The following is a 26,282-nucleotide window of genomic DNA, read 5'->3' as shown; positions in this document are numbered from 1 at the left end:
CGGTGGAATGTTTACAACTTATTTACCAGATGTCAGGGAAATCGGGGCCAACTTTATATTGGCCCCACTGTGTAAGCTTTGCGTCTTATTTTTTGCAAAATTCTGCTTTGATGGCGAGGGCTTCTTCTGCAGGAATATTGGAGCCCATTTGATTTTGTCTGGCAAGTCACTTCCTGATGGTTTTGAGCAGAATGGGTTGTTGTTCAGTCATTAGCCTTTATTTCCGGTTTCGATGACATACAAAGCCCCTGTGATCCCTCTTGATCTTTTACCAGGCTAATCCTCAGGTTTGTTTGAAGACCTATACTCACGCTTATGGTTTCGACTTGATCTTGTGATACAACATGTTGAATGTTGTGCGATTTTTTTTTTTTTTTTTTTTTTTTTTTAAACATTTCCCAGATTTCTTGCCTTTAACGGGCAACATTGATGGTTTTGTTGGACTGGTTGCATTCAAAGTATCTTTGCTTTTGTTATCTTGGTGGTCATCAGTAGTAGCAAACAAATTCTTCTGTTATTGAGAATTTACTCCAGTGCTAATGACAATTGCTTATTTTAAATTGCTTGATTTTTTGGGATCTTTCTTTACTCGTAGCTGAGGAGGTCTTGATCTTTTTTTCCAGCTTGTCGCTTTTGCATTTTCCTTTGGCCTCTATAACTCTGGCAATTTGCAGGGTTCCAGATTGGCTCAAATTCAACCGGTTTTTCTAATATTTCCACAGATTGTAACATTATTTCGATTTCCTCATCTACTACCAATTATTTCGATTTCCTCCTCTACTACATTGGCCTTTCTCCGAAACTCCTCCAGAGTGTATTCTGAAAGTGGGGTATCACCCAAAGTTGGATTCAGGACATGGTCATGCTCATGCTCCTCCACCTCTCCCTGCGGGAACAATTTCATTTTTAAAAGCTGTATTAACTCACATAAGAGACTGACTGACTACTTCTACTTTTTTCTTAAGGTTTAATGAGTTTTGTATCGAGGAGATGTCCAAACCCTGTTTAGTCAACTCAAGTCTCACATCTCTCAATGAGGGAATAATATTTGAATTAATGGCAGATCCCAACCCACCAGTGTGAATTCACACTTGGCCGTCTCGTTTATGAGCTCCCGGAGTATCCCTGCTTGGGACTGTTCTTCTGTTTTAAGGAGTTCAAAAACAGACTAGAGAGTTCAAGACAAAGTTCAGAGCCTTCAAGTTTCCTTCTTTAAGGTCAGCCTTGTCTACAGGTTTTCCGGTTATTGGTGTTTTGCTTCCTATATTTTCTCTTGATGTAACTTCAATAGATGGTGTACCAGCATGGGGAATGGACATGTCTCCAACTCCGCTGATCAAAATGTCAGAGACATTCACCATTCTTATAAGGGAGGATAAACCTCTGTGCTGGATAATGGCGTTCGCAGGGCCTGGGGGATGACCCATGAGGAGTCCAATTCACCCTCGACATCATTTAAGCTTTTATTCCTCTTTCTTCCGAAGTGGTCTTTTATTTTCATTTGAATCTTCATGGTCGTTACTGTGTATCCTAAACCACGTTTTCAGCCTTGTGCCAAAACAGATTGGGTGTTCGTCTCTGCTTCCCCCTCCCCTGAGTGATCATGCGCGACTTGGGCATGCACTTGTGCCTGCGTCATCACTGAGCCGTTTTAAGGTGCGGGGAGCATATCCACTGAAGCAGCAGGGGACCCCACTACTGTTGGATCCACCAGATAAGATCCGTCCCCCTCAGCAGCCTTTGCCCTGTCTGACGTAAGCATACTGCAGAGCTTCATGTCCTTTAGCTCTGGATTAATTACTTTCACAAGAGCAACCTTCCCAATATCCTATACAGACTTGGACTTCTGCTAATTTATGATGCAATGGTGTAGGGATTGTAATTTCACAAAATGTCCACAAATTGGTCTGAATGAGGGAACTACAATACCTGATGGTAAACCCATCTATAAGCTCCCAATAAGAGTGCTGTTACTATGTCAATTTCTAATTCTGTCGCGTTGGGAGTATTTCAGGAAGGTCAGGAATTCCCCAATCTCCACTCTTCTCACAATCAGTACTGTCAAAAAAACACCTGATAGATTGGCGCAAGCTCACTTTGGAAATGAACACCGCGCTTCCGGTTTAGGGTTTATGGAGTGCAGTACTTTAGAGAGGGCGTCAGTACTTTGTTTATAAGCAGTTACAGAGGAATTTACTGTCTGGCGTACCCAGCGCTTACCGTGATTTATGTACTTCACGGAATGGAAACCAGAGTCCCACGCCCTCCAGTGCATGCTCTAACTTTCCTGCTGATCTTCGATGGCGCAATCTGTTCCTCAACAAATCCACCTAGACGGTCACTGTCTCTGTCCCACGTCCCAGCAAACAGCCAAACAGAAGATCCTCGCCCTTTTCGACTCAGGGATTCACACCGCAAGGGCAGCTGGGCTTTGGTTTTCTCCTCCTCCCACGCACATGTGACTCGATTCGTCAGCTGTCTTTGTGGAAGTTCAAAGGCACCAGGCGCACTCGCAATAGTTGCTTTTAAAATGACAGCTCAGCAGCAGAGATGCCTTCCGTAACTCAGCTCCAAACAGAAGCGCCTCCCCTCTTTTCACCTCAGGGCTTGAAGGTGTTATTTAACCAGGTCCTTTAGGTAGTTCCTCTTGGGAACAGGTGTCCTTGTCCCCAAAGGGGGAAGTCTCTCCAGTGAGGTCCCACTTACCTCTACACCTTGGGAGGGTATTGCGGAGTGGACTGTGCTAGGTGCCATGGACCGGACCACGCAGTCTGCAGTGTCTAGGGCAGATTGCAGCTTCTGCTGTGCCACCTCCTTGACGACAAAGACCAGGGAAAGAACCCATCCCTCATTCTCGCCCTCTGGGACGTGCTCTGCCACACTGGCTACAGCCGACCGGAGGCCAAAGGAGAACCTCGCCATTGCACATGAGGCATTCACGCCAACAACTACTTGCCCCACGTGTGCAGCCTTTTGCTTTCCATGTCTGGTGGACGGGAGGGAAAGGTAGAGGTCTTCAGGCTCACCATGATGGCCTGTACCACCAGGCTTTCAGGTGAGGCGTGGCCAGAGGGGAAAGCTGGGTCCAAAGGTGCATGGCGGTGCTTCCTCGTCAGATCCCAATCCACTAGGGAAAACAGGCAGGTTTTTCCAACAGTTCCAACACTGGGGCCTCCAACGCCAAGTTTAAGGGAAGAGCGTCTTTCTCTGGAGCATAGTCCAGAATGTTGCAGAATTTTATTGCACTCTGGCCCTGGACGGCGCAGAGAGTCAGAGTATCAGCCCCCTTTGCCATCAGGCGCTGGACTGAGGTTCACCTGGTGTTGGTGCTGGCAGAATGTTAAGGATTTTAACACAAGTTTCTGTCTGTGACAGAACTTGGAAAAGCCCACCTTAGGTAACTGGGCTGTGCCCCTTAGGTTTAGACTGAACGACCCAAAGGTTTACAAGCAATGGCTGAGCAGACAGGCTTAGGCTAGAAGGCACACAGTACTTCAAGCATACACTTAGTTCAAGGAAACACTGACACACTAGAAGTTATATAAAAATAGTGATTTATTTTATATACACTAAGGCTTTAGAAGTACATCAGGTACGTACTATTCACACAGTAATATAGGGGGGATTACAAGGTAGCACACTTTAAATCAATGTAAAGCAACATAAAGTGAGAAAAACTACTGACACCAGATAAGCAAACTTTAGATCAACTCTTGCAACTTCAGTTAACCCCTACTTAAAGGGGTAGTCCAGCTAAAAAAGGCACGTAGCCGCTCGTTCCTTGAAACAACACTGTACAACTTCGACCAAGACCACAGAACCTTCGGCTTGTGGATGAAGGTGAATAGTTTCGCCAGCCGCTCCCTAAGGGCCTTTGGCTGCAAGGACTGACACACAGTACTGGGTGTTGTCGCCTCCGCCCTGGTACTACAAGCAAATATGATGCGTATCAGAGACAGACATCACTACCACAGTCCACACGTGGCTTGCACCAGTCGGACTTCGACGGAGTCGGCATGGCGAATTACTAGAAAAATTCAACAAGCATGTTCCCGATTTCCGAACAGAGTGCATGGGATATTAAGTGAGTGCCTGGTCATTTAATAACAGTACCTGTCATATGAGATTACTTGTGCAATAATGGTAGTAACTGGCCGTATAACTCCGCTAGATCTCATATCTTTTTGGGCACATTACCAAAGGAGGCCAATAACAGGCACTTGGTGCTGGTACTATAGAACTATAAAACAAAGTACTGGGTACAGTTCTGTTTGATGACCCACCTGGACAAGGATACTGGTGTATAGGCGCGTTATAAATGCCACATCGTATCATAACCTGACCCTGGTATGAAGCAGACCTCCACAAATCAGGGTAAAACTTGAAGAAAAAACAATGATACCGAGTACTAAATATGCTGGTGCATTTCCCTTAATGCTGCTTGTGGTGCACTGTTGATCTATTTAGACCACTGGTGCCACAAGTAGGAGTTCTACGTTTATCTCAGTGTCTTTTAAGATGAAAATACATATTTTCTGAATTGCAAACAGAAAAAGGAGAAATTACTGAACGAATGTTCTTTCTATGAATTCTTCTCCTGCACATTCCTCATCAGATAGATATCCATTCAAGAGTCAGCTGCTCGGAAAACCTTTTGACATGGTGCACCACAACTCGGGCGTCGATCCGTCGTGCCTCAACGCCCCGATTGTTGATTCTGGATAGGACCTTGGTCGTCGTACATATACTACGTCACTACCCTCCTGTACCCCAGTCCCTCACTTCCACCTAGCCCCTGAGCTCAGACGCTGTGGAGGAAGAACCAATGATTCAGCTTAACAGCCACAACTCGCAGGAAAAAGAAAAATCTGACAAGGGTCTATTTTCTTTTTATTGAGGAAGGGGACCACAAAAAGGATACACAACACACCACTAAGGTCTACGGTAGCCCTTTAAACAAGAGATCACCTCTTTCGACCAATTTGGCTCCTGGAAACATGCTGTATAGTGCGCCTTATAAACATTCAACAAATAAAATAAAGAAGGTAGTCATTAACTGCAGGCACTTTCAAAACGGGGATGGCTGGGAAGGTGATGAGGAATATGCAGGAGAAGAAACCATACAAAGAAAATTACAGCAAGTAATTTCTCCTTCAGTGGATTGCCTTTCTCCTGCAGATTCCACATCAGATCGAGTCCCCAAGCAGTATGTGTGAAGGAGGCGGGATGAAAGTCCCTATATGAGGAAGCAATGTAAAACCGCTCTCCTAAAACGAGCAACAGCTCCAAGGGCTACATTCAGGCGGTAGCTTTCGGTGAAGGTCTGCAGCGAGGTCCAGGTTGCCGCTCAGTAGATGTCGTTCATTGACACCCCCTTTGCACAGCCGAAGAGGCAGCCACCCCCCACCCTTGTGGAGTGGGCTCCGATGCCTGGCGGGAACTCCTTCCCTGCATTGAGGTAGCATTCTGAAATGCAGAGAATAGATGGTTTGCTTGCAGACTGTCAAAGCCTTTCTTGCCATCGAGAAGGCTACAAAAGCTGGTCCACTTTCGTAACTCTGCCGTTCTCACAACATAAAAGCTAAGAGCCCTCTTCGAATCTAGCCTATGGAAAAGCTCCTCTTCCTTGGATGGGTGCAGAGGCAGCTAGAAAACTGGCAGGTCAATAGCATGGGACAGATGAAACTCCAAGAATACTTTGGGTAAAAACACTGGTCGTATCTTAAGAGAAACATTCTCCCTGAAAAAACTGAGAAATTGAGGCTTGCACGACAGGGTCGGCAGCTCACTGACCAGTCTGGCTGACGTATCGCCACCAAAAAAGCAGGCTTTAGAGAGAATAAACGAATGGAGCAAGAGTGTAGAGACTCAAAGGGAGCCGCCATGAGGAAAGTGAGCACCAAGTTAAGGTCCCAGTCTGGGACAACAATGGGAACATAGGGAAACTTATTCACAAGGCCCTTCAGGAATTGGACCATCACCGGGATCATAAAGAAAGAACTGTTAGGAAAGATTTCATATGTGTATGTAATTTTCCCTCCATGTGTCAACCCCCAAACTTTTTGCTGCTGTTTAGACACCATTGACTGACTTTGCCAGAGAAGAACAACCTTCAGCTGCACTCCTCTGGGCTTTCGCTCACTTTTTATGGGGAAACTGACATGCCCTTAAAACAGTCAGTACTGGGAGACTTTGTTTCACTTGGTCCTTTGCTCATGTTGCAACTTTTGTGCAACATGTAACAAGTGTGCCATGTATCCTACCATACAGCACACTTGGGTCTATAGTCAATTCCAAAGGCCCCAATACTCTCGCTGAACTTTTTATGAACTGTGCAGATGTGTCATGGACAGGACTGGTGGCAGCTATCGTTGCGCATTCTTTTTAACCCTTTCCTGCCATGTTAACTGTGTTAACCGCATGGCCATCTTGCCCCTTCACCTTCCCCAGGTCAAATCGACCCCGGGTCAGTCCTTATTTGGTCATGCATTTTCCAGCAAATCCCAATGCTTTCACAGGCTTCTGCATGCCTTGTGTGTGTGCCTCCAGAATGTGGGCTGGGATGCCTGGTCCCAATACACATCCTGGGTGCCAGAGAGACTGGAGTGTCCTGAATGCCTGGGACCACCGTAGTCTGTGATTGGTTAACATATGGAGTGTGTGTTTGCGAGCAGATCTCCCATTGGGTCCTCTCCGTTTTGGCGCAAAGGGAACTTTGGATAAGAGGAGCCTGGAAACACCATTACCATGTCGATCTCCTGAGTTCTCACTGAATAAGGGATAGGATCCAAGTATCTTGCAACTACGAAGCTGAGTCGAGGAACTGCTGGTGACCCGCTGGAAGGTTTGGCACCCTGAACCCGCTGTCGTCCCGCGGAACCCCTCTGCATCTTGTCGTCCTAGAAGGTCTGCGAAGATGCTTCGACCCATTGGAATAGTGGGACCAACTATTCTCGCCACCTTCACCAAAACCTGCAAGTAAGCTTTCTCAGAAGTGTCCCTGGGCCAACCAGTGGGTTGACCATCTTAGGCAGGACCTTTGCTCTGTCTCCGTCGTCGTTTCGAGGAGGCCCTCGAGACTTGGTATACTGCTAGCTCTGTGTCCACGGCACCCTCACACCAAATTTCGTACACTTGGCATTCCCAGATCTGAAGTGAGACGAGTGCGCCCGGACCGGAGTATCCGCAGTTACCGTGTTGCTCTGTTGCGGCAACGTCCTTTGCAAGTCTGCTGCATCTGTGACCCTCTTGCCCCTGAAGCCTGCTGCAGTAAAACTGGGGCGATTTATCCACCCGGAGCAGAGAAATCGCCACTGTCCCGTTTGGAAATCCTCGTTGGAACTCAGGAACTAAAAGGTGCTGAGGCGTCCTTTTTGCCGCCGTCGAACCTGCAACCGAATTGGACTAACCTGCTGAAGTTTGGGTCTCCTTGCCTCAGGGACCGGTGAGTAATCTTTACCCCAAACGGTGGCCCCTAGCGCCAGAACCCAACTTTACACACAAGTGGCCCCTGGGGGCCCTTGTCCTGTCCACTGCTATTGCGAAATAGTGACTCCATCCCAAACTCTCGAACTGCCTCTGCCTTCAAGTAGAGGTCCTTCTTGAATAGTGGGAACTTATCCTTCAATGCCTTATCCATCTTCCCGAGCTGCTAGAGACCCCTGAAGAGACCCTATTTTGCCCATTGGAACAACCGCGTGCGCTTGCACTACATGTACTATTGAGCACAAGCCTCCTCTCTTCTTAGGGCTTGGACTGCCTCTTAAATTAGGTGAATAATTGATGCTGAACTGGGTCTAAAGATTAACTGCACTGCCCGTTTCCTTCCCATCTAGGTTGTCGACATATTTCGTGCAGTCACCCTTTTAGACCCTCCTGGTCTTATATATATATATATATATATATATTGTAGTGAGTGTGATGTATTGGTTTACTTAGTGTTACTGTGATTCTTTGCTATGGTCTATGTTACAAAGGCCTTGTAATAAATGTGTCTATATATTTTATATAACACCTGTCTGAAGTAATTTGTAAGTGTCCTTACTCTTTGTGCTCAATGAGGTCCTTCCGTCACCCTCACCCCTCCTGAGACTTGGGGCCTGATTCTCAAGTTGGTGGTAATTGCCGAAAGTGTCGTAAAAAGGGCTAAAGACATTTTCGGTAATTACACCCTATTCTGAAGGTGGCGTAATCTTCCGAAGTCGGAATGATTGCGCCACTTCAGGAATATGGGTGCCAGTTTCTAGGATGGGCTGGAAACCAACCTAGCAACCGGCACTCTCGTTAACTCTGTCTTTGCATGGTTATTCTTGTGGCACTCCTCCGATTCGTTAGCACTTGAAATTGGAGCTGAAGTATGGTACCAAATTGGTGTCGTACAGGAGGAGTGCCACAAGAAGCACATGTAAAGTGGGAGGTGCCACAAGAAGCACACGGTTGTTTGGGTGTCCAGATGGTGACAGATGGGTCCAGCATTGCATTTTTTTATCTTTGTTTCCAGAAGAGTGCATACTGCCATCCATACGGATGGCAGTATGCACTCTTCTGCAAATAAAGATAAACAAATGCAGTGCAGGACCCACCTGTCAGCATCTGCACACCCAAAAACCACGTGCATTTTTTGTTTTCATCTCGGCAGCATTTTCGTTAAATAACGATTCCCTCGTTATTTAACGAAAAATGCTGCTGAGATTCTGCAATCTACCTGTTTCCATTAGAAACAGGCAGATTACTGTGAAAGCACTGTCGTGCTTTGCGAAGACACCCAGGCGCACATGAGAATAGCAGTGGTACCTGGGCATCAAGAAATGGCGTAGTGAGTTGTGCTCTTCTGCCATAGCTACCCTGATTGGTCTGGCTTGTCCACAGGTTACCCTGTTCCAAGAAACTAGGTTGGCCTTCTGAACCTCTGCCCCCTCCTGGACAGAGTTCAGAAATCTTTAACAAGAACCTTAATCCTGAGACCTTTTGAACACAGACAAAGTCGATAAGTAACCTTTGACTGATGACCTGAAGGCCTGACGAAGCCAATGACAGGAGGAACTCTATCACTGTAGTGATGGGGCAAGAGATAGGGTCCATCTTGCGTTCCCTGCAGCATGCCTCGAATCTTCTCCACCTGCAAGCATACAGCGATCTTGTTGATGGCATACGTGCAGCCAGCAGCACCTCAAGTACTTCCTCTGAGAGGTCCCAGTCGTCATACCTCATCCGCTCAAGAGACTCGCATGTAGGCTGAGGGATTCCGGTTTTGGGTGGAGTACCCGACCTTCCAACTGAGACAGGAGATCTGGACGCTGAGGCAATCGTAGAGGTGGACAGATGGCCAAGTCCAGGTGGTTAGAGCACCACGTTCTCCTCGCCCAATCGCAGGTGATCAATATCAGGATTATTTGGAACCTCCTGACAACCCATGGAATGATGGGAATCAGAGGAAAGGCATAGTGGAGATCGAAGTACCACTCACCAGAAATGCATGTCCCAGTGCACCTCTTGCCAGGAATTCCCTCGAGCAAAACTTTGTGCACTTCCTGTTGGACTTTGTGGTAAACAAATCCACAACTGGGGTACCCCACTGAGAGAAGACGTCCTCTAGGACTTCTTGGTACTCGTTCCACTCGTGTGTGACCACGCTTTGCCTGTTCAGAGCGCCCGCCAATCCGTTCTCTGTCCGTGTACTGCTGAGACTGAGATCTGATACTCTAAAAGCCAGAACCAAAGCTGCATCTCCTCTCTGCAAAGTGGAGGAGAGAGTTAGGCAGACTTGCGTGCAGTACCCTGTGAGACCACTACACACAATTAGGACTACAGGTGTTAGCAAAACCAACCTTTGGTATAAGTCTGTACCACACAGTTTTTGGTAGCGAGCTGAGCAGCCAGGCTTATCTCGAGAGTGAATGTGAGTAGTACAAGTAATTACACAGAGGACTTTCAATCACAGTGGTTCGAGTAGACACTTATACTCGAGGTTTCTTGGTAAAACACTTATTACACAATCATTTGGAATATATATCACTATAAGAGGCAACTTAATATTATCAACCAATACACTTCAATTCAAAACTCGAAGATTGAGAGACAGTTTGAGCTCCCCTGAAGTAAGAGCCAAATGGCAGTTCAGTTACTTAGAAGTGAGAAAAAGGGAACAAGGTAAGTAGAATAGATCACATATACTTGATGGACAGTGCAAATAGTTTCATTTCACCAGAAGAGTTCAATTCAATTGGCCAGGCCAAAGTCAATGGGCTAGTGTTCTGGATAGGAAAGAGCAGTTCTGGTATCAAAGAGTAAAGTCTTTGCAAAAGTTCTCAGAAGTAGTGTTGGCGAAAAGGAATTATATGCCGGGTCACAAGCTGATTAGCTCTGTAAATTGGGAAAGTTTCACAAACTTTCACCGCGAGAGTGGCGTTCTCTCAATCGGGTTGGCACAGTACCTTAGTATGAAGAAACCAAAGCAGCTGAAGTCGTTGGTTCCTGGCAGTTCCTGCAGATCTCACTGTTCCTGAGCCTCAGTCGTGGGGACAAGACAGAGGACGTCGGAGGACTCCTGCACTAAACAGGATTGTCGAAAAAGCAAACAAGATGGAGTCACTTCAGTTCCAGTAGCTGTAGATTCAAGCACACAAGCTGGTTTCCCTCTCCCTGGTTAATCCTAACCAGCCTTTAGAATGGTATCCAGGTGGCTTACAAGTTGATTGGTCCCACCAACTCAAAGGAAGAAGTTGTCCTTGAAGGGGCTTCTGTCGAGATGAACTTGGCAATTCGGACCTGCAGCAGGGCTTCCCTGGGCAAACCAATGGTCCAGGAGTTGCTGCAGTCATCCTCTTCCAGCTCTTCGGTTCGTTCGTTCCAGTGGTCGACTCAGCTTTCCAGTCCAAGAGACTCGCCTTTTAAACAGTTCCCTCCCTTTCATTCCAGCCTAGCTGTCACTCACCCATCAGGGTGGCTGTCCTTTCCGGACAGTCAGCCAGCCAATCACGCCAGAGTGCACGTGGGTCTCCTAGGAGACTGAGTAAAAGAAGTTTCGGGCACCTCCCTCTTTTCCTGCCCACCCCAGACACTCAGACGCCAGAGACGGTCTTCAGTCCTAAAGCCCGCCAAAGGCATACAAACAAAGGGAGCAAACTTGTTTTGGCGTGCAGAGTCAAACTCTAGAAGGACCTTTCCAAAAAGAAACAGCAAAAAAAGAAGACCGGGACCCGTTTAAAGAAACGGGTTTAGGGCACCTTCTTGAAAAACATGGCTCCCGTGATTTTTAGCTACCAGTGTTCGCGGTCAGGAAAAATCATGGTAGTTCATTGTAAAACTACTGCCACCAGCCTTTTCAATAGGAAAGGGTAGCATTTGACTGCTACATGAGTATTTAGACACAGGGGAAACTATGTAACCCCTCCAGCACTCCATTGTAAGATGGTGTGTGCTGGGTCTAGGAATTTGGAAAGACTAGTAAAGTCAATTTCACTTTACATTCTCTGGGAAACAGTTTATCCCAGAGAAGGTATTTAAACCTTTGGGAAGTCTAAAAGACATCCCTGTGTCACTGCACTGGGGGTGCTGAGTAACACATGAAAAAATGATGCCTACGGAGTTTACCTAAATCTCCATAATCAAAGAATACAAGTGCAAAACACATATCAAAATACATGAGAGTGGGAAAAAAATTCTCCCCAACAGGGAGCGCACACCACCTTGCTTGTTCAGGTAGTGCATGGCCACTGCATTGTCCATCATCAGGACGTGCTTCCCTTTAGAGAGGGCACCAACGCATTCAGGTCTAACCTGATCGCTCACAGCTGCAGCCTATTGATGTGCTATTGAGTTTCCATCGTGGACCAAAGACCACTCACCTGCAAATCCTTGCAGTAAGCGTCCCAACCCTTCAGTGACTAATCCGTGACCACCCTGGCCTGAGGCCACGGAGGACAGAACGGTTCCCCTGCCAACATGTTCTCGCTGTTGACCCACCAAGAGAAATCGTGGACCACCGACTTGAACAATTTTAGAATTTCTTTGAATGTGCCGAAATAGTGGGACCATTAACCCTGCAGGAGCAATTGTAGAGCCTGCATCTGCAGTCTGGAATCTGGCACTAGAAAAATGCAGGCGGCCATGAGACACAAGAGGCAGAGGTATGAAGCCGCTGGTAAGGTGCTGCAGTACTGGAACAATTGAACTATCTGCCTGACACCGATGACTCTCCTCGGAACGGTAGGGGGGGAAGGGAGGAGGTCTTACCCACCCGAGGGTCCAGGACCGTTCCGATGAACTGGAGCCTCTGTGTTGGTGTTGTGTGGGGCTTCTGTATGGTCAGGGAGAAGCCCAGCCAGTGGAGTAATGAGCAGGGGTCCTCGAGATGGGACGCAACTTGCTCCATTTACTTACCTCGGATCAGCCAGACAACCAGGTATGAGAACACATGGATGCCGGATCTCCTGAAGTGAGTCACGACTAGCGCCATGAGCTTGGTGAAGACCCTCAGGTTGGAGGTTAGCCCAAAGTGGAGCACCTTGAACTGGAGGAATCGCAGTTGATCCATCTGCCTGACACAAGCAACTCTCTCCTCGGGGGACGAGGGGGTTGAATGGGGAGGCCTTGCCCACTCGAGTGTCCAGGACTGTTCCAATGAACTAGAGCCTCAATGGTGGCGTCATGTGGGGCTTCTGTATGGTCAGAGAGAAGCCCAGCTAGTGGCGTAGTGAGCAGGTGTCCTCGAGATGGGACAAAACTTGCTCTGTTTACTTCCGACGGATCAGCCAGTCATCCAGGTATGGGAACACATGGATGCTGGATCTCCTGAGGGGAGCCGCGATTAGCGCCATGAGCTTGGTGAAGACCATCAGGGTGGAGGTCAACCCAAGCAGCTTGAACTGGAGAAATCTCAGGAATTTCCTGTGCTTTTGGTGGATTGGCACATGGAAATATGCATCCAGGAGATCCATCGACAACAGCCAGTTCTGAAATCTGTAATGATGTAGAATTTCTCTCACCGTCACCATCTTGAACTTGTCCTTTCTCAGGAACTTGTTCCAGGCCGAGGTCCAAATGAATTACCTCTTCCACGGCACACTTCTGCTTGGGAAGTACCTCTTCCATGGCACATTTCAAAAGCAGGGCTTGCAGCTCTTCCTAGAGCTCCTGTTGCAGTTGTTGAGGAGGAGGCGATGGGAGTGGCCTGTCGGGGGCCTTCGTAGGAAAGGCAGACAGTAACCCCACTAGACTAGCTGGAGTGCCCAGGCATCAAAGGTAATCTCTCGCCATTGGGGACAGTGCTCGCCTATTTGTCCTCCAACCAGGGAAACTATGGGGGGAGAAATCAAAGCGGCTTCAAGGGCAGAGCCAACCCAGCCGCTACCGCCTCCGTCTGCTGGCGTCTGGAGACCCACCTGCCCCTTGAGGAGAGCGAGAAACGCCTCTGTCTCTGGCTGGGTTGCGGGAGCTGAGACTTTCTGCCAAAGGGAACTCAACGCCTGTAACCTCTTCCCCTTGAGGCGAAGCCAAAAGGGAGGTTTTGCTGGCTGCTGGATAGTTAGACCACAAGACTTGGTGGCCACATTGGAGTCCTTAAATTTCTGCAAGGACTTTTTGGCCGACTCAGTCTGTGATATCCAGGCATGACTGCAGCGAATGCCAGGCCACCACCTTGCCATCAGCCGCAATTCTCTCGAGACCCTCGCCCTCCTCCATCTCCATTTTCGGGAATGTACTGAGCGGCTTCTCCGATAGCCCTCAACAAGCCAAATGTGTACTTTGTGAACACGCAGGATGCGTTAACCACCTTAAGGGCCATACTGCCTGAAGAGAACACCTTCTTGGCTAGGACGGCAACCTTCTTTCCTTCCCTATTCGTAGGCAGTATGGACGTGGATGTGGCTGACCTAGTGTTCACAGTGGCCACCTGCACCACTAGTACCTCTGGCGTAGGGTTAGTGGAGAGATAAACAGGGTCACCCCTTGCTGGCATGTACATTTTTGTGAAGTTGAAATTCACCGGGGGAGTGTTGCATGGCTTCTGCCATAAGGTAGCAATGGGGGTCGACAATAGACACGTTAAATGGCATGGCCCTCTCAGTAGATGGTCCTTCCTCCAGAATGTCAGTGAGCTTGTAGTCCAACAAGGGTCTGGCGGGGGAAGTCCAATCCAGGGTATCTATCATACTGTCCACTGTTGCACAGTACTTGGCATTTGCCTGCCCATAAGGGTGAGCGTGCTGTGGAGAGGTGTCCAGGCCACTGACATCATGGGGGCCCCCAGCTAAGGCCACTAAATCTGCCTAATCGAAGAAAAAAAAATAATAATACACTGCTGCCTCCAGTAGCTGGTCGTCATTGAAAGTCGTTGTCATTGTGTTCGAGTGCGAAACAAACAAACGCTCTGCTATCAGTGCCCGAGGGCTTTGATGACAACAACGTAACTGGTCAGCTTGAGGCCGGGGTCACCGGGCGGCACTGGAGCCATCAAAGCTTGCTGCTTCGATGGGGTCACCCGTACCAACAATCACTTTTTTAAACATCTGAAGCAACTGCTCTTTAAAGGCCCCCCACTCGGACTTGGATGTAGACCCTGCCGACAACTTACTGGGCTCATCCGACGAGTCGGATCTATGTCTGCGCCAATGACTCCTATTGTTTTTATGGGAGGAAGAGGAATGACTCGAAGAGTGGGACCTCTTTTTACCTTTATTCCGATGCCTCTCCTCCTTTCCAGGAGTAGGCCCACCCCCCTGTTTCGATCTCCAGCTACTGCGAAGTCCAGCGTGCCAGGGAGTTAGATGGGGCCCGACCTACCACGAGTTTCGCAGCGCTATCCCATAGTGATTTTGGGTCAATCTTCTTTCAAGAACGACAGTCTTTGCTAATGTGCAAGGAAGAATTAAAAGGGCCGTATTAACAAGATTTCTGTGTGTAAAAAGGCCTCATACGCACCTTAGCTGGATGGCTGATTGGACACATGTAAATTCTCAAAATCCATTTGAACCACCATACTGAGAACACTCAAATATTCACAGTAACCGTGGGGATACCTTGTGTGCTCGAATCTCTGACCAGGATACGTAAACGCTGTGCAGTAATGAGAATATGTGGGTCCATGATGGACATTTTGGAACTGCAGTCCTTGAAGCCAGACACGTTGGGAAATCACGAACAAACAATTAATCAGTACAAAAGATTCTTCTGAGAGAGTTGTTCCACGAGTAGCGTGCTGAGCGTGTAGAAAAAAAGAACTGAGTACAGACGCGTAGTGACATAGTATATGTACAATGACCGACGTCATGTCTGGAATCAACAACCGCTGCATCGAGGCAAGACAGATAGACAGCTGAGTCGAAGTTTTTTCAGATCAGCTGACGCTGGAATGGATATCTATCTGATAAGGAATCTGTGGGAGAAAGACATTCAATTGAAGAATAGTTTACAGAATAGTATGCACATTTTGCCTGCCTAGAAATAGCCTGTCATGAATGAGAACATCTGGTTTATTCCCCGAAAATCTTTTTATTACCAGATGCAACAAGTAAAATACTCATGCATTAAACCCTTATTGGTGTGAGAAAGGCATTTGTTGGAAATACCTGCATTTGTGATGGCAAAACCTGAAGTACTCGAGCAAACGGTGGAACACTTGGGAAAAGGCAACGAGTAGTACTTGGCACATGATTCGAGTACCTAGGCAACTGATGTCATTCTTTCACAAAAAATGGGAGTACCTGGCACATGATGGCAAAAACAAACGCCTATGGCAATTTCGCTCAAATGATTGGGGTGCTAGGCCATCAATGGCAAATTGAGACATATTGTGAGTATCTAACCCCCTGACGGCATTAACTGGAAAATGCTACAGGGAATTGGGTTTATTGCGCAAAATATGTGGGCATACAAATGGAAATAATGAATTGAATTCCTGCCATGAGCAGATTATGGTAGCAAACGTCAATCCCTGAGCATATGACCTGCCAAATTGTGCGCGTAAGTGGGCATTTTATGGCAGTATCTGCAATGTAGGTATCCGGGCATCGGATGTAAATACCTGGCAGCACAGAACAAATGTCGCATATACAAAGGCCAAAACAAATAGGTTCCTCAATGATACCTGTCTGGTAGACTGGGTCTCCATTTCAAGGCGTCTCTTGTTCATCTGAACTTCCTGCTCCAGGCGATGTTTCATCATTTCTAGCTCCTGGATTTTGTGTGTAGCCTTTTGGTTATTCCGTTTCTCCAACTGCTTTCTTTCAGATTCTTCTTTCTGAAAGAAGACAGAGACCATTATAAGGTGAGGACCACAACAAAGAGACATACATATTACACAGAGAATTTGGCTGCATACCAACTACCCAATTACATGACACTTTAAAGACTGTACAACAATAAAAAATAAAGAGAAAATTAAGAGGTATGGACGTGTTGTCAAAAAGACAGGTTACATACCTTAGTGACTGCTGTACTTTCCTAGTCCTAGGTCCCCTTTCCTCCATAGTTAAGGGAGTTCCCACAGAACGTGGATGAGATAGGAGCCTTCAGTAAGTACAGCGCTCTTCTCCTTTAAATCTTAAAGAGCGCAGAGGCAGGCCACAAGCGCATACCGCGACCACGCCCACAACACCGCCTCTCGCGCTTCTTTCCATCGGTGGGAAGAACCGATAGTACCCAACTAAAACAGGGCGGGTGTTTAGAGTAATGGGGGCACGGGACTAGGAGGTGCTTACTGCTACGTCCCATCCCCTTTCCTGCATACTCATGGGAGAGTAGCAAGCACTATTTACCCCGAGAGGATGGAACTAACCTGAAGCAAAAAGGTTTCTTAGAACTGCCCATCCGAACTACGCATCAGCCATGGAGCTGGAGTCCAGCGTATAATGCGTGCAAAACGCTGATGGAGATGTCGAAGTGGCTCCTTTGCAGATCCCCCTTCCAAGGGACGTGCTGCTGAAAAGCCACTGTTGTGCTCTTCGATCTAGTTAAGGGTGCGTGTAGGCCTTGAGGTGATGGCTTGCCTTGAACCTCATATGGGATATGCATGAAACAATCCACCTGGCGATTGCCGTTTTAGCTGCCCGTTTACCAGGGTTTACTCCTCCAAATGTGACAAATCTGTGCAAGGACCTGTGAGGCCTGGTCCTCTCGAAATAGAATCTCAGGGCCCTTTAAACATCCAGGTTATGAAGTGTGCAATCAGCCTTCAGTAGTGTTATCTTCTGGTTCATGTGAAAGTCGGAAATCACTTTGGGTAAGAAGGATGGCTGCGTCCTTTGGACTAGCTTGTCTCGATAGAAAGACAAGTAGGGCTATGCTGCAGATAGGGCTTGAAGCTTGCTAGCCAAAGTGATTGCCAACAGGAAGGCTGTCTTCCAAGAGCCTACCCATTAGTTGAAAGTATTCATAGGCTCGAAAGGTCTGCGGATAGGCGCTGTTAACGATGTTAAGGTACCAGTTTGCAATAAGACGTCTAACAGAGGGAACAGATGAGCTAGTCCCTGTTACGCGTCAGAAGGACGCAGACTCTTTAAGGATATTTTTCAGTAAGTTTTATTAAATAATGCGTAAACCCAACTATCTCTATGGCTATGGGGTATTTGATACATAATGGAATAACTAAGGCGCTTGTCAGTCTTTACCAATGTCCAAAAAGAATCTGTCCACCGGCCAAACAAGAACCCTATCTGACCCTATCACTATTCCAAACAAAATAAAGGGGCAGGAGAATGACTCCCTTCTCCTGCTCAGTGCATCCAACACTCGTCTTCACAATACGTGCTTTTTCAATAGTTCTTGGTAAGTCTTTATCAGTTCATTTAATTCTTTCCTCATGTTACTATATGTATTCTCACTTTAGATGTGGTTTTATTTGTCTCAGACTGATTTATCATAAAGACCGCTTTTGGTGTTCAGCGCTTTACTTTTTATTTAGGTCCCACTCCACTGCTTGGGACACATGTTTTATCTTTCTTTCCAGGACAGAGTTATTCACTTTATTATTCCCTCCTTTGGTTATCTGTGTCTTTCTGCAGTTTATTCAAAACACTTAAGTTAATTTTCTCACTTGCCTTCACCTCCCTTTTCTGGATCGTTCTTACTTTTCTTGCATCTGAACAGTTCAGTTTTAACAAGGATATCACATTTCCATTCTCCTCCCCATCAGGGATTAATATTGTCTTCTTTCTCTCTTCAACGAGAATATTTCATTTCGATTCAATTCTCCTTCAGAGAGTGGTATTGCTCTCCTTATTACCTTATCACAGTTCAAATTCAACATATTTATCTTTTGATTTTTTTCATTAGTACCGAGAAGTTATTCATGTTGTAGGATATTCATACGTGATCTTCCTGTGCGCCTCCCCTGTCCCCAGTTGCCTTCGGTCTCACCAGGAAACTTCTTTGGGGATCTTATGTATCTGGTGATTGTTTGGTTTCTCCTACCCACTATTTTGCTGACTTAATCATCGTCTCGCACATATGCACGTCACTCCTCCTCTCGGTTATTCAGAGTCTCAACAGCGGACCGTACCGTTTGTTACAGCTTCCCTGTGGCAGTATCGGCAGTTGCGTAGGCCGGCTGCCCACCACGATTCTCTTGCAGTTACGCCCCCACCAATTCTTGAGAACTTTTCGGCTCGTCCCTTCTCAGCCTCTCGGTTATCCTACCTTCTCAGCGTTCCGTCTGTTGCTTCCCAGCAGAACTGGATGTCGCAGGCTCTGCGCCCTTCGGAGACTCAGCCTCTCCCCAGGTTCACGTTTCCAGGGGACCTCCCCTGCTCGGAGATGCCTTCCTCTCTTGCTTCTCATCTCCCTTGTGTCGAGTGTTCCTCTCTCAATACACTCGTTTCAGTGGATTGATCACTTTCTTAAATAGATAGTTTCTCTTTCTTGTGAATAATAGCATTGGTTATCTTCTTCAGCCCAGTCCTGAAAGTTGGCAGAGTTTGACAGACAGATATATAACATGTTTACTGGTGAAGATAGTTCCTTGTCCTTTTGTTCGCGACTTTCCCTTCTTTGTGTTTGGGAAACCGGCTTAGAATATCAAAATGTCCTTGTTCTTGACCCTTTCAATGTTCTACGGAAAACCAAAAAGGTTGCAAGTCCAGAAACCATCTCATTACTCACGCCATAGTATCTTTCCAGAGGCTCATCTAAGTCAGAAGAGAATGGTTTGTAATGAGCTTACATTTTCAGGTAATATTTAAGATTTGTGTTCGCCCATTTTATCGCTAAGGTTTCCAATCAACTGTAGCCTAGGACTGTTCCCTGGGGAAATGTTTTCAACTGGTTTATAATATCGGATGTTCCACCCCATCGTATTCTTGGGAGAGCACAGCGCCCAATCCTACCTTGGATGTATCAGTCTGTAGTAAAAGTTCTCTGTTGAAGTCGGGAATTCTAAGCACATGTTCACTACACAGTAGGATCTTTAAGTGCTCAAAACTTGTTTGTTTGATCGTCGTTGTCCATATGAGTTTATGGGGTTCAGCGCTTTTCAGTTTGTCAGGTTAGCGGCTAGCAATGAATAGTTGGGGATGAATCACCTATAATAGCTGTTTAACACTAGGAAGGCATGTAGATCACTCGTGGTCTTAGGGATGGGAGTTAGCTGTATGGATTTCACTTAAAGTTTGAATGAGGAAATGTTAAGCACCATCCGCAGGTCAGGCCATGTTCTTTTCCCGCAATGGTGACGACCTTGAATAACACGCCCAACCCTCTTCTGCAAGAGGAGGGGTCCTATTGTTTCTTTGAGGAGCAGTTTGGACATGTACTGCGAAACGGCATCTGAGCTTTTTTGAGGGGGGTGGGGAGGTGAGTTGGGGAAAAGAGGAAGACGTTAGCCTTTGTGGAACACTGACTGGGCCCAGTTGTCAGGGGTTACGAACCACTATTGGTCAATGGGTACTATGGACCTGCACCATTACGTCTCTTGGAGTGATTTGACTGTGCGGTGGGGGAGGGCTGAGAGAAAAACCCCTGGAATAATGGACGTACCTACATTTCTTTGAGGCACACACAATGACATGTCCATTCTGTTGCAGCTGTCATGGAAACCCCTAAATCTTCCAGAACTCTTTGTGGTGAATGTCTGCCTCTGAAGGTCTGAAGGCCCAGGTTTTGCAAAATGCTAATGCTTGGTCAGTGCCGCCAAAGACTTTGTCATCTGCATGCTATTTGTTTTCTTGTTCAACTCTTCATCCGTATCCAGGCTAAAGAGCTCCAACTCATCAAATAGAAGATTCCTTATCCGTTCCTAGACATCTGGCTGGAAATTGGTGGCTTTCAGAAGCACTTGGCACCTAACAGATGCACCTACGGCCATACTCCTCGCAGCTGTAGTAAGGTGATGGTAGGTGGTGTGATGAATCTGGACTATTCGTCCCTTCTACCCAGAGGGAATCCACCCCTTTTGAGGGTAGGGAGGGGAGCCTGCTCAGCAAGACACTGCCTAGGGGGGGTCTGGGCAAGTGGGACCTCACTGGGAGTGACTCCCTTGTTGGGGACAAGAAGGAACAAGTTACTTACCTGTAACTGTTCTCCGGCATGGGTCTGGCATGGATTCACATGCTCATGAATATTCCCCGTCATTAGGCTGGGAATCCTCGGTAAAGAAAAAATCTGTTTCAGTTTCGTTTCTGAACTGTCTTTCTACTAGTAACCAATCACTGATCTCTGGGTCATACTGCCCCCAGCCAATGACTGCCCTCTACCCAAGCCCCTCCTCTGCAGCCATCTTCAGATTTGGTAGCACGTAAAGTGGCAGTACAACCAAGAGAAGAGCCACAGAGGGGTAGGCGGGAGGGTTCACATGCGAATCCATGCCAGACCCACGCTGGAGAACAACAGTTACAGGTAAGTAACTTGTTCCTTCTCCAGCATGGGGTCTGGCATGGATTCACATGCTCAGGAATACAAGAATACATAGCAGTACACACAAGCACGACCACGGGAGGTGGCAAGGCTCAACATTAAGCATTACAAAAACTCAACATTACGCATCTCTTGCCGCCTCACCAGGCTCACCTTCAGGCGAACAGGTTGTGCAGCACTGCCTGGCCGACTCTGGACTCTGCCCTGGAATCCCGGTCGACGCAGTAGAATCTTGTGAAGGTGTGCGTCGACCTCCACATAGCAGCCCTGCAGATGTCCAGCAGGGGCACACCAGACAGGAACGCTGTGGCAGCAGCAATCGCTCTGGTTGAATGGGCTCTCAGTTTGCCAACCGGTGACAGAGCATGATGCAGCCGGAGAGCCATCTGGAAATGGAAGCCTTCGAGAGGGCCTTCGCTTGATGTCTTCCGAAAACTCTTCGTGCGGTCCACGTAGAACTTCAGAGCTCTAGCTACATCCAGCAAGTGCAAAGTCCTCTCAGCCGGCGACGGGAAGAAAACAGGTAACACCAAGGGCTCGTTGAGATGGAAGTCTGACGGCACCTTGGGCATGAAGGAGGGGTGCATCCTCAGCACCACCTTCCTCTCGTGGAATGTCAGTTATGGAGGTTTACAGGAGAGGGCCTGGATCTCTCTCTCTCGTCGTGCGGAGGTTATGGTCACAAGAAACGCTGTCTTCCACAACAGGAACTTCAACGGTGCCGAATGCAGAGGCTCGAATGGCAGCCCCATGAGCCTGGTCAGCACCACGTTGAGCTCCCATGCCGGGGCCGGAGCCTTCACCGGCGGGAAAGATCGGAACAGTCCCTTCATGAACTCCTTGACCAGGCGATGAGACCATAGGGATGACCGCCCCGTAGTTCTGATGTAGCGGGAGATAGCCGCCAGATGGATCTTAATGGAGGCATGCGCCAGCCCCGCCTTGGCCAGTGACAGCAAGTACGGCAGCACTTGATGGGCCGTAATCCGCAGAGGGTTAATCTTCTGTGCACGGCACCAGACATAGAACCTCTTCCATTTGTGTCCATAGCACTTGAGAGTCAAGGAGGCCCTGGCCTTTGCAAGCACCTCCTTGCTGTCCGCCGGGATATCGTACCCTCCGAACTCTAGTGCTGCAGGAGCCAGGCCTGCAGGTTCAGCGACCCTGGGTCGTGATGGAGGATGGCGCCCCCCCCCCTGGTGAGAAGGTCCGCGTCCATCAGTAATTTGACCAGGGTCCAGAAGGTCCGGGAACCAGATCTGTCTCGGCCATGCCGGTGCGACGAGCATCATCCTGCACCGGGACCATCTGAGTTGACTGATGAGTCGCAGCAGCAACGGCAACGGGGGGGGGGGGGAGGACGCATACAGACATAGTCCGTCCCAGGGGAATGAGAAGGGATCGCCCATGCTCCCCGGCTGGGGAAACCTGCTGGCGAAATTCCGGCACTTGGCGTTCGTCGCCGTCGCAAATAGGTCCATCTGGGGATTGCCCAATCATAGGAATAGGAGATCCACTTGACCCTGCCACAGTTCCCACTCGTGGCACAAGCGCAGCTCCCTGCGGAGTGAGTCGGCGATGGTGTTCTTTATTCCTGCCAGATGGAAGGGTACCAGGAACATCCCTTGGGCGACTGCCCAGTGCCAAAGATCCTGCGCTTCCTTGGATGGGGCTGGGGATCTGGTGCCCCCCTACTTCCGGATGTAGAACATCATGGTGGTGGTGTCGGTGAAGACCCTTACCACTTTGCCCTTGAGGGACGGAAGGAACGACCTGAGGGCGCAGAACACTGCTCGGAGCTCCAGGAAATTGATGTGTAGTGACCTCTCCTCCGGGAGGGAAAGGCCTCTTGCGTGGAGATCTCCGGTGTGCGCCCCCCCCATCCCTCCAGGGAGGCGTCCGTCGTCACCGTCTCCTAATGTGCCGGGGTCTGGAAGTCCATGCCTGCCGCTAGATGTGCGCGGGTGCCCCACCACCGCATTGCTTGGCGGAAAGTTTCGTTGAGTGAGATCCTGTCTTCGTAGCTGCCTGCCGCCTGCATCCAACAGGCGTTGAGGAACTCCTGCAGTGGTTGCATCCGTAGCCTGCATAGGCGCACGAGGTAGATGCATGAGGACATCATTCCGAGTAGGGACTTGATGGATCTCACCCTGGCCACGTCCATGGTCAACAGCCGTTGTACCTTGCCCAGGATGGCCTTCGTCCTTTCCTCTGACGGCGAAGCCAATCGCGCCACTCTGTCGAGTCTGGCTTCCAGGAACAGGACGACTTGCGACGGCACCAAGTGGGATTTCGGAAGTTGATCGAGAATCCCAGATACGTGAGCAGTTGGACGGTCTTCGCTGTGTGATCGACGGCGAGTTCCCTTGACTTTGCTCGGACGAGCCAATCATCCAGGTAGGGGTAGGGGTAGATCCCCTGCAGGGGCAGCTGCGCCGCCACTGGTGCTAGGCACTTTGTGAACACCCTGGGTGCCGACTTCAATCTGAAGGGAAGGGCCTTGAACTGATAGTGTCACCCTTGGACCACAAATCGTAGGAATTTGCGATGTCCTTTTAGAATGGGGATGTGGAAGTAGGCATCCTCCAAGTCCAGCAACGATAGGAAGTGGCCTTCCTCCAGCTGTCCCAGCACACGCTGGAGGGTGACCATCGGGAATTTCTGGGACTTGATGAACTTGTTTAGATGACGAAGGTCCAGGATGGGTCGCCAACCGCCGGTCTTCTTCCAGACGAGGAAGTACAGCGAGTACACTCCCGAGCCCCGGAGCCTCTTTGGGACGAGTTTGGTGGCTCCCTTTCTTAGCATCGCCCGTACCTCCAGTGGCAGTTGAGGGATGTGGTTTTCCTTCCTGGCCACGGGTGGAATACGGGGACACCTTTTTTGAAATTCCAGAATGTGCCTGCGGGCCAGCGCATCCAGCACCCAACGGTCGGTGGAGATTGACTCCCACACGCTGACGAATTTCGCCAGCTGGCCTCCCACCGGGGTGCTGAGGTGGGGGCCCCGGTGCCACGGCCGGTTCAATTCTGTTTCGTCGCAGCCTTGCCTCCTTGGCAACGACGACGGGATCCTCCGGTCTTGCCTCCTCCTCTGTAGGCCTCCTCCGACAAGGAGCAGGCTGCTTGGCGGTACGACAAGGAACCCCCGCCGAATACTTTGGAGGCACCTTGCTTGCCTCCGGAGTTCCAAAAGGACGCCAGTCATTGAAGAACACCCAAGGCCCGAGCCGTCTCGGTGTCCGCCTTGATGGCCTGCAGTGATTCGTCCACTGTCTTGCCGAACAGGTTGTTCCCGTCGAAAGGCATGTCCAGAAACCTGGTCTGCACGTCCTGGTGGAAATCGGTGGCCCTGAGCCAACCGTGCCGGCGTAGGCAAACGCCGTTGCCCATCAGGCGAAACCCAGTGTCGCCGATGTCTGTGGCCCCCGTTAGGCGTGGTCCGAAGCCACCTCGCCTTCCTGTAGGATTTCCAGGCCTTCAGCCCTCTTGTCATCCGGGAGGAAGTCCAGGAGCGATCTTGAACCACAGCTCCCTGTCGTAGCGTGCCACGATCGCGAGGGCGTTGGCCGCTTTAATCGTCATCGCCGCCAACGAGATGACCCGTCGTCCCATGGCGTCCAGCTTCTTCCCCTCGCCGTCCGGGCGGGGGATGTAGAAGTTGAGGCCGTCGTTCCCCCGATTTCTTCTTGGCCGCCGCAGACACCACCGAATCTGGGGACGGCTGTGCTCTGAGGCACATAGGGGCAGAGTCCGGGACCTGGTACTTCTTCTCGTACCGGTCTCTCTTAGCAGGAGCCGAGGCCGGGTTCTTCAGGAGTGCCAGCCCCTCGTCCGAGAGGTCGTCCAGTAACGGGACTGAGAGGACAGCCTTCCTCTTGGCCTCTGTCGTTGGTAGAGGAAGCCCTCCTTCTGTTCTTCAGGGCAGCGCTGGAAGAGCTTTAATTCAATGGCAATCATGGCGAGGAAGAAGCCAATTTCGTCGGAGGGGGAGGTGAGGTCCGGAGAGGTGGTGATGGGAGGTCCATCCCGTCGTCACTACCGTCGTCGTCCGTCGCCGTCTTCGTCCCTGTCTCATCCCTCGGAGGAGGGGATGGGGTGAAGGCTGAAAGGGGAGGAGGATGGGCTCGTCTCCGCTTGTTAGGTGGGCTCCCCGATGGTCCAGGCTCCGCTGGGTCGTCGGTGGGGGGGTAAGGGCATCCTTGTCCTCATATTCGTACACAGGGCCTGTATAGCCATCAAGATAGCTCCTGTATCGGCTGCAACGGGGCCAAAGGCTGGGGTGTGGGGCTCTCCGCAGCTCTTTCTTCGTCATCGGCTCTCCCGTTGCTCTCTTTCTTCGGCTTCATCGGGATCCTTCCCATGGGCCCTGGATTCTTCAGACTTCCTGTCCAGGATCCTTTGGACACTAGCCAACTCATCCTCAGAGGTGGTATCCGTGTCTTATGTCTACTGTGCCCCCCAACCCCCATTCTCCTGCTGGGGTTTCACGGGGGTCTTCTCGATAGGCAGAAAAGAAGATTTCCCTCTGGGGTGGCAGGGAAGATCTAGGCCCTGGAGCCGTCTCCACTGGGGAAGCCTCCGTAGGTTTCACCAGGGCCGCCACAACTCCTTCAATCGAGGCCTTAGCCGGGTGAATCGGGGCCTTCACGACCTTGGGCATGCCTGAGGCGTTCACCTTGGGGGGAGCGTCACCACCTCGCTCCCCATCGGCTGTCTCCGTCAGGATCGGCCGGGGCTTCTCCCAAAGCTTACCAAGGTTCTCAGACTTCCACTTCACCGAGCCAGAGCGTTGGCTCGTGGTTGATGGCGTCGGTGATAATGCGCCCTGCCTGGCAGCCAAGGAGCCCGACCGATCGGCGCTCCTGGTGCCCGCGGACTCGCGGTGCTTAGCCTTTTGTTGGGCCCCTGTCGCTGGAGCGCCCTCAAAGGTCTTAGAAGACCACTCAGACTTCTTCCTCTTCTCTCCTGCTGCCGGGCTCTTCCCCTCCAGCCAGCTGGTGAGCCGAGTAAGACGATCCTTCATTGTTCACTCGGACATGTTCTTCCAAAATGCACAGTCCTTCTCCACGTGCGATTTGTCATTGTGAAGGCAGTAGAGGCACCGACAGTGCTCATCCTCCTTAAAGACGTTCTGTAGTCCGCATCCAGGGCAGCTCCTGAAAGCTTGGATCCAACAGGCATCATACTTCCTTTGTCCTGGGCCAGGTCCACGAGGGGTAGGCCTCAAAGATCTTCTGGAATCCTCAGAGAAGTGGAAACTCAAAGAAAAGATGCCCTTGAGGGGTGTTGAAAATTTTGAAAACGGGTCCCCGTTAATCGTAAGTAGAATCGGTGGCGCTTCAGGCTCGATTGACCGAAAATAGAAGAGTAAACTCTTCGAAAAAACGCAAAACGCAGTAAAAGCTTGAGAGCGACAGCACAAGGACTCCCAAA

General features: G+C 49.4%; 1 protein-coding gene across 1 annotated transcript in view; it reads right to left on the bottom strand.

Annotated features, from left to right (window-relative positions):
• The window catches only part of KIF14 (kinesin family member 14), a 1,355,767-nt gene that overhangs the window by 561,440 nt on the left and 768,045 nt on the right, over positions 1-26,282 (bottom strand). Inside the window, exon 18 of the mRNA XM_069641230.1 lies at positions 16,088-16,240. Coding sequence (XP_069497331.1) covers positions 16,088-16,240 — 153 coding nt within the window. The remainder of the gene's footprint in view (positions 1-16,087; positions 16,241-26,282) is intronic.

The sequence above is a fragment of the Ambystoma mexicanum genome, chromosome 1q, assembly GCF_040938575.1.
Source record: "Ambystoma mexicanum isolate Mex_15411 chromosome 1q, UKY_AmexF1_1, whole genome shotgun sequence".
NCBI lineage: Eukaryota > Metazoa > Chordata > Amphibia > Caudata > Ambystomatidae > Ambystoma > Ambystoma mexicanum.
The sequence above is the reverse complement of the archived record's forward strand: the minus strand, read 5'-3'. Positions and strand labels throughout refer to the sequence as shown.